Below are 8665 nucleotides of genomic sequence, written 5' to 3'. Positions count from 1 at the left end.
TATGTCCAATTTTCTGAGGAACCGCCAGACTGATTTCCAGAGTGGTAGTACAACCTGTTTTATAGTGGTTTTGAAGAGACTCTGTACTGATTCCCTAGGGGCTGCACTGATTTGTCCCCACAGCAGCACACAGAGCTCTGCTCCTTCCACAGCATGACTTCTCTCTATTTTACTTGATGGACTAATTGACTATCTCCATGCTGAGAAGGCTAAGATGCAACCTCCTTGCACTCTTGATTGTATTTTTCTGATGGGTGAAGGTGGGGAGCATTGCTCATGTGTGGACGTCCATTTACAGAACTGTAAGTGAGAGGCATCTACTAACCCATCGCTCACTTGTTCTCCACTCTGCTTGTCAGGTCACTTTTTGGAGGTGGATTTTCTCTCATTCTCTGTGTTAGCCATTTACAGCACTGATCACTTCCTTTGCTGTGCAGAAGTGTTTTGATCCATTCCCAGGTCAGGCATCCTAAGCGTCGGAAATTATTTCCTGTGCCAAAGTACATCAAAGTGTTAAGCCTTTGGTTCAGTGTCTTGGTTCTTGCATGAAGGAGCTTGATCCACTCTGGGTTGAGGTTTTTTTTTTTTTTTTTTTTTAATTGTTAACAACTGAGAATCCCCTGGGAAAAGAGTCCCAGTGAGGGCTTTGTCTGCATTGGGTTGGATTGTAGGCATGAAGGGGGTGGGGGATTATCTTGATTAAAATACTGAGTGTGGGAAGATTCAGCCCAGGATAGGTGGCACCATTATGCAGACTGGAGACCCTGAGCTGTGTACGAATGAACTTGGCACAGGCATGCAGGTGAGCATAGATGCACTCACTTTTATCTTGGGATGCTATGTGATTGTGACCACTGTCTCAATCTCCCTATTAGGACTTCCCTGTAATAATGGACTATAATATGAAATTGTAAGCTAAATAAACTTCTCTCTTAAGTTGTTTGTCAGGATGTTTTTATCACAGCAGCAGAAATGAAGCTAAAACACATCTGTATGGGTTCGAGAGATAAGGCTCTAGTTGGTATCACTTTAGCGTTCTTGCTCTTTCTCAGCACTGTCTGATGAAAAGGCTTTCTTTTCCCAACATATGCTCAGGGATTTTTGTCAAAGTTGATACACTCAACTGTGGGAGTTTATCTTTGGGTCCTCCCTTCCCTTACACCAGTGCATGCTCCTGTTTTCATGATAATTCCATGATAGTTTTGATCTTTATCATTTTCTAACACAATTTTAGACTTATTCCTGGACTTGTCCTTTTTACTGACAATCTCCTTTGGTATTTGGGGGCCTTGGCACTTCCACTTGGATTTAAGAATTATATTTTTCTGTTTTGGTGCAGAATGTCACTGGTGTTTCATGCAGATCTGTAAATCTCTTGTTCTCTAAGGCTGTCTACATAGAGTTGGTTCCTGTATCTGTGCACAGCCTTCCCACCTTCTAGTATCTTCTTCTGTTCTTCACTTCTGTGTTTGATAATTTTTATTCTTAGGGATGTTTCCACTTCCTTTCTTGAGTTTATTCTAGCTTTTACTTTCTTTCTTAAAGCTGTCATGAACTAGATTGCCTCCCCCTCCCCCCTTTTTTATCCTCAGCCATTGCCAATGCATTGGAATGCTACTGTGTTTGTGTGTGTCTGTGCATGCCTGAGTTTGTTTATCAGTTCTAGGGAAATTTCAGAGGTGTTTTTAGGATTTTCTCTCTTATTATTATTTATGTGCCTGTGTGCATGCTCATGTGTTTTCCTGCAGAAGCCAAAGGAAAGCATCATTCCCAGAAACTAGGGTTCTAGGTACTTGTGAGTTGCCTTCTGTGGTGCTGGGAACCTAACTTTAGTTTTTCTGTTGGAGCAAGTGCTCTTGACTGGTGAGCCATCTCACAGCCCATTTAGGATTTTCTGAGTACAGAATTTTGTTGCCTGCCTGGCAGGTATTATTTTGTCTCCTTTTTCCCTTGTTTATATCCCTTTTTTTCTGTCTCAGCTACTTTGGTTAGAATGGTAGATATATATATATATCGAATATGACTGGTGAGAATGGATATCCTTGTGCTGTTCCTGATTTTAGAGGAATTGCTTGCAGTCCTCCCATGGTCTTGTGGGCTTTAAGGCATTTGTGGATCTGAGTGCCAACAAGGCTAACATTGCCCCTCATTTCTAGTGGCTGGGCAGGAACAGTACAAAGCTGGTTTTACCCAGCTTCTGACAGTTTCCTGTTGGACTTTGCCGGGGAGGGTAGTGATTGGGGGTCTCCAGGAACCTGTTCTCCTAAAATTTGTTTTACTTGATAGTAACTTGAGACTTTAGTGCTTATGCTGTGGGCTTCTTGTCTTATTTCTGTTCTTCAAGTGTGCTATTAATGCAGTACCCAAGATCATTTAAATTGAGTTAGAAGAGCTTCTGCCACATTCTTCTGAATTTGATGGGCCACCAACCAATTTTACGAGACTGATAGTCACTGTTCCCATGTGTTTACATTCTCAAAGAACACAAATGTCTTTCTTTGCACCAAAAATATGCAGTTTTTTTTTTTAAGTGGAACTGCTTTATAATATTTGAAAAGGACAAGTTTAGCTTTTTGGGTTTCGTTTGTTTGAAGACTTTCCCCTGAAAAGTCATCCAAAGAAAATGAGGGAACAAAATTTATTGTCAGATTGGATCCAGTTTTTTAAAACCACTGGATGGGCGTGGGGTTTGTTGTGGGGAACCAGACATTCAATTTATTTTCTATGGTAAAGTTTGTCTTCCCAGACATTTACATTATAATCAGCAATTATCTTGCCGAGTTTATAAATAGTATTTATATGGGAAACAGACCAGTTCAGTGGAAGTAGAAAATGGCATCACTCTCTTTTGAACAAAGAGAGACAGTGGAGACAGAAATGAGAACCTCATTTCTTACTCAGAAACCAACTTGCTATTTAAAGCAACTGCACCTTAGTGGATTCCCTAATGGAGCCTGTGGGCATCAGCAGATGTCTCCTGAGTGACCCAGGAGCTTGCCTGTGGGCATCAGCAGGTGTCTCCTGAGTGACCCAGGAGCTTGCCTGTGGGCATCAGCAGGTGTCTCCTGAGTGACCCAGGAGCTTGCCTGTGGACATCAGCAGGTGTCTTTGGAGTGACCTGGAGCCTGAGGGTGTCAGTAGGTGTCTCCAAGTGACCAGGAGCCTGCCATCACTTTTAGAGTTGATCTAGCCAGAGGGACTAGGCTGCTGCTTGGAATTCTTAAGTGAAGGCCTATTTGATTCAGGGTTTCTCATCAGCTTCTGTGTGGTAGATACCATTTACCTTTGGCAAATTGTATCACATACACCTAGGTCCCTCCAGATTTGTACTATTAGAAAATAGATTTCGCAGGATCTCCCCCTTTTTTGTTATTTTTTAAAAAACTACATATTTTTATTTAAACTTAAAAAAACCAAAACCTAGCAGTCTCTGTTCCTGCTGGTTCTCACTGCTTATAATTACTTCCAGACATGTCAGAGGCCATCATTTCTTACGCTTGTTTATTTGCTTGTTTTTTTTTTTTTTTTTATTTTTCAGGACCATGATTGTCCTGCTGGCTCTTGATTTTCATTTTTAGGTACTACTTCCTGATATCCTGGTATTCCTTTTTAATGAGCCATGTTTTCAAATTGCCACATTGTTCTCCTATTCTTCCAACACAAGGGAGTGATTCAGTTAATAGTTTTAATATTCATATTATAATGAGTGTATTATTTCTGACACAGGTAGTTTACTGCTTGTGGACGTTGTACATCGTGGTGCGCACTAGGCTCCGCACCACGATGTACAACGTCCACAAGCAGGGGCGGCACCATTCCCTAACTGGGACTCTAGACTACGAAAGTGGAGCAAAATTGCTGAGGAGCAAGTGCTTTGTTGCTTTGGAGTTCCGCCAGGATGTGACTAATAGATTCACTCATTTTCTTCTCCTACTTCCTTGCTTGACGGACTTAGCTGGAACTGTAGCCTAAAATAAACTCTTTCTCCTTTAAGTTGGTTTTGTCAGACTATTTTATCATAACAGTAAAAGAAAATAAGACATAAAACCCATCAAACTATCCAACCTTGTTCTGTCAACTCTCTTTACTCAAAGGAAGTTTTAAAAAGTACTATACAATTGTACTTTTAGTTAAAATTCTCTATTTTGAAATGTTTTTCTTAGCATATTGCAATTATTTACAAGGTTGGTAGGTGGGTTTCTTTTCTTTTCTCTTCTTTTCTCTTCTTTTCTTTTCTTTTCTTTTTTTTTCTCTTTTCCATTCCTTACCTTCCCTTTTCTTCCCTTCCCTTCCCTTCCCTTCCCTTCCCTTCCCTTCCCTTCCCTTTCCTTTCTTTTTTCCATTCCTTCCCTTCCCTTCCCTTCCCTTCCCTTCCCTTCCCTTCCCTTCCCTTCCCTTCCCTTCCCTTCCCTTCCCTTTCCTTTCTTTCTTTGGTTTTACAAGACAGAGTTTCTCTGTTTAGCCCCAACTCCCCTGGAACAAACTGTAGATCACTCTGGCCTCCAACTGAGAGATCTTTCTGCCTCTGTGGACTGAGTGTTGGCATTAAAGGTATGTGCTACTATTGTCTAGCTAAATAAATAAATTTACATCTATCTATCTATCTATCTATCTATCTATCTATCTATCTATCATCTATCTGACTGTTTTCTGTTCATGTCATAAAATGTCTTTCAATATGACATTTTCATATACTTATGTAATGTATTTGATTCACTTTTTATTGTCCTTTTTTTTTTCTTCCTCCACTCTTTTGGATCCTCTTCTGTCTTGTCTTTTTAATGCCCCAATGAATTTCATTAGAGTTGCTTAGAAGATCATGAGAGAGGGATTATTTATAGGACCTTGGGCACTGAAGAAGAAAATGTATTTTCTTCTCCCCTCAACCATCAACAAATCCATGAAATAGGTGGGAACTTCCAACTTCCATCCCTTTCCATGATGACGGTTGCTGGGCTTAATTTTGCAAGATTTTGTGCAGCTATTGCAGCTCATCATAACTGCTATATATTTAGAGAGCAGGGAAGGTCAGCAACTCTCCCTCCTGTGCATCCTCATATTTCCATCTGGATCTTACATTCTTTCTGTCCTCTCTTCCATGATGTTCCTGAGCTAACAGAATTTAGTGGGGGACTTTGTAATACTGAACACTAATAAATATAGCTGTACAGTATTACATTTTATTGGGCATTGTACACGTGTGTGCCTGAGTGTATGTGTGTGCATGCATGCACATGTATGTATACACTCATATGCTCATGTGTATGTGTGAGGTCAGAGGAGAGTTCAGAAAATATAATTTTCCATCATACTGCTTTGAGGTAGTGGTCCCATCTGTTCTATATCATTTTCCCCATCCCAGCACAGTGGTCACAGGCATGTGTGACTGTGCCCAGTATTTTATGTAGGTGCTAGAGATCTGAACTCAGGTCCTCGGGCTCATACAGCAAGTTCTTTTACCAACACAGTCATCTCTTTTGCCTGGCTTATTGCCTCTATAGATTTGAAAAATGTATTATACCCACAGACCACTGTTGAAAGAGATTTAGGACTATTTAAATATACATTTCCCACATTAAATATATAATTTGTAGTTGTTTTAAGATCATTATAGACAAACTTATAGACTTTAATTTTTAGTTCAAAGAGAAACCAGCATCTCTTACCCACAGCTATTAGTCACTAGCCTCTTACTATGTACATGCTTTTATGGATATACAAAGAAAATCACATACTAAAAGACATACAAATGAAGAACTAGCTTCATTGTAATGGTTGCTCCTATGTAATTAAATATTATCCCTGAAAGAGGATTGATGCCTTTCTTTCTGTCTTGTTTTTAAATAGCTCAGTCACTGAAAGAATTTGCAAGGCTACTTATTGCTGTAGAAGAAGAAAGGCGTAGACTGGTAAGTTTGTTTCTTATTTCTTTTGAATCCTGCTTTGTCTGAGCATGTCTGAAGAAGGTGTAAACCTGAATTAGATACCCATACAGCATCTCACAGACAGAAACACAAAGCAAATGCTACATATAATTTTGAGAAGATTTGAGACTGTAATTTCTACTGTTGCTAATAAGATAACTAATGTTTAATTCTTTCATTTGCCCAGCAGATATAAACATATTCACTTGACTTCTCTCTTAATCAATGTGATTGTGAGAATTTAAATTATTGGGGAAACTTTCTTAAGAGCCTATTTTTCTTCAACAGATATGCGTGGGTCATATTAGTGCAGGACTGTAGGTGTTATAATAGAGGCGTATTTGAGGCTTGAAGTAAAGCTGACTTTTTAGACTATTAGCATGAGACTTTTGAAATGGTAACATTTGACAGGGGTCATTACAGCTAGGAGGACTTTACTGGCTGGAAAAACGTGGTTAAAATGTTTCTAGGCTAATAGGTTAGCTTGTGTAAGATATTGGAGCACAAGCGTTGCTAATACTTCACTCAAACCATAAATTTGGCCTGGGTCTGGTGTCTCATGCCTTTAATCTCAGCACTCAGTTCAAGGCCTCACTACACAATAAGTTCTAAGGCACCCAGAGATACACATTAAAACCTTGCATATAAAGATAAAAAAAAAAAAACCCAAACCCCCAAAACCAAACATACAAAACAAACAAACAAAAAAACCCCAGAAAGCAACAACAACAACAAAAACTCAAAGCCAAGCCAAAAAAGAAACTGAATATAATTGGGGGAGCTGGAGAGCTGGTGCAGCTGTGTTTGGTTCTTGGCATTCAGAAGGTGGCCACGGCCACTTGCAACTTTATTTCTAGGGAACCTGAGACTTTCTTGTGGCCTTGGCAGGTACTGCGTGCACATTGAACACAGACATGCATTTATTAATATGCACATCTGGTCTGTATGCATACAGCTTTTAAAACAATGGATTTGAGGTTTATTTTTATTATTGTTGTTGTTCCTTTTACTGCTTGTGTGCACAGGATGCTTATGTGTGCACTATGTTTATTACAGTGTCTGTGTGGAGGTCAGAGGATATCTTTGTGGAACTGGCTCTCTTTTTCCTTCTGTGTATTTTGGGAATCAAACACAGGTTGCTGTTTCCAATGCCTTTAAGCAGGGAGACACTTCACTGCCCTTCACATTAACAATCAGAAATAAGCTTTAGATGTGCAGACCTCAGTACGAATGTAGTAATTAAATGGAATTTTCAGAAATTAAAGTGTAACGAAAAGATATGTTAGTGTCCCTCATGGGTAAAGTTCAGAGTTTGGTCTCCATCACACTGTGAGAGTTAGATGGGGAGACAGGAAGGCTGCCTTGAATGGTAGTACATCACTCAGTCCATCACAGCCTCACCAGAGGTAGTTACAGTTTCCATCACAGCCTCACCAGAAGGAGTTACAGTTTCTATTGCCTGTTGTACGTTCATTTATTCCAAGATGAGATGATAAGAAACCTCAACAAACAGCAACTCTGAAGAGGAGGGGCTTTTTCCGCCTTGCAGTTTCAGAGGCAATACAATCCCTTTTCATAGAAAGGCATGGAAGCCCAGCAGGAAGCTGGCTGGTTACATTTTCATCCACATGCAAGAGGCTGTTAGGGCTGGGGTGAGTCAAGAAATCTGGCTAGGCTAGAGAACCTCAGAGCCCTTGAGCAGTGGCCTCCTCTCGCAAGGCTCCACGTCCTAAAGGTTACATTTCCACCAACTGAGGACAGAGTGTTAACAACTGAGGTTTGGGCAATATTTTTATCACATTACTGACAATCTTAATACTCAGCTGCACTTTTTTTAAGTGTGGAGAGTGCTTTGGCTTTCACTGTTATTGGGTGTCACCAGGGACTGAAGCAGAGTTAGTGCGACACAGACCACCAGGAACAGAAAAGGGATCTCAATCCCTGGTCACTGTTTCACAATACCCTATATCTTTGTAATATGTAAGTAGACACAGGTCTTATCATGTCCTACATAGGCATATGTGTGGGATAGTTCAGAACACTGTTTGAAAAGTTGTACTTTTCCTCTCTAAAACTCAGGTAGTATGTTAGTCATCTTAGCCCTAGCTTGGTTCATCAATCAAAAGTTGCTACACCAGATTGTGTGTGTGCGTGCGTGTGTGTGTGTGTGTGTGTGTGTGTGCGTGCGTGTGTGTGTGCGTGCGTGCGTGCGTGCGTGCATATGGACTCATGCTTGTTCACAGACCTGGTCTCTTTGATGTGCTTTTCCTGTGCCTCACAGTTTCAGTTTATAGGATGGCACCCTTTCCACTTTTAGGAGCTAGTGATTTATCAGGCGCTGCCTTGTGGGTGACACCAGGCAGGTAATATTGTTTATGTGTGCATTAACTGCAGTATCATTTTTCATCCTCCAAACTGAGTCATACACTGTTTGTAAACTGGAATGTCTTGGACTGAAGCACTTTCTAAACAAACCACTATTTTACACACTGTGGAGTGAGTTAGATCAGGGCATAGCCTAATAGCAACAACTGCTGACCTCTCTCCCTCCCTCTCTCCCCTCCCTGATCCTGCCCTCTCCTCCCTCCCTCCACATCCCTCTCTCTCCCTCCCTCCCTCTTTTCTTTTCTCCTTCCTTCCTTCCTTCCTCCCATACTTCTCTCATTCTCTCTTTCTCTCTTTCCTTCCTTCCTTCCCCTCCTCCTCCTCCTCCTCCTCCTCCTCTTCCTCCTCCTCCTCCT

At 40.8% G+C, this 8665-nt stretch overlaps 1 protein-coding gene across 2 annotated transcripts in view; it reads left to right on the top strand.

The window, feature by feature from the left end:
- Positions 1-8665, top strand: part of Arhgap42 (Rho GTPase activating protein 42) — a 247051-nt gene that overhangs the window by 81225 nt on the left and 157161 nt on the right. For both annotated transcript variants that reach the window (XM_029481163.1, XM_021171512.2), the window contains one exon: positions 5848-5909. In XM_029481163.1, coding sequence (XP_029337023.1) covers positions 5848-5909 — 62 coding nt within the window. The remainder of the gene's footprint in view (positions 1-5847; positions 5910-8665) is intronic.

This window comes from Mus caroli, chromosome 9 (genome assembly GCF_900094665.2).
Source record: "Mus caroli chromosome 9, CAROLI_EIJ_v1.1, whole genome shotgun sequence".
Classification (NCBI taxonomy): domain Eukaryota; kingdom Metazoa; phylum Chordata; class Mammalia; order Rodentia; family Muridae; genus Mus; species Mus caroli.
The sequence above is the reverse complement of the archived record's forward strand: the minus strand, read 5'-3'. Positions and strand labels throughout refer to the sequence as shown.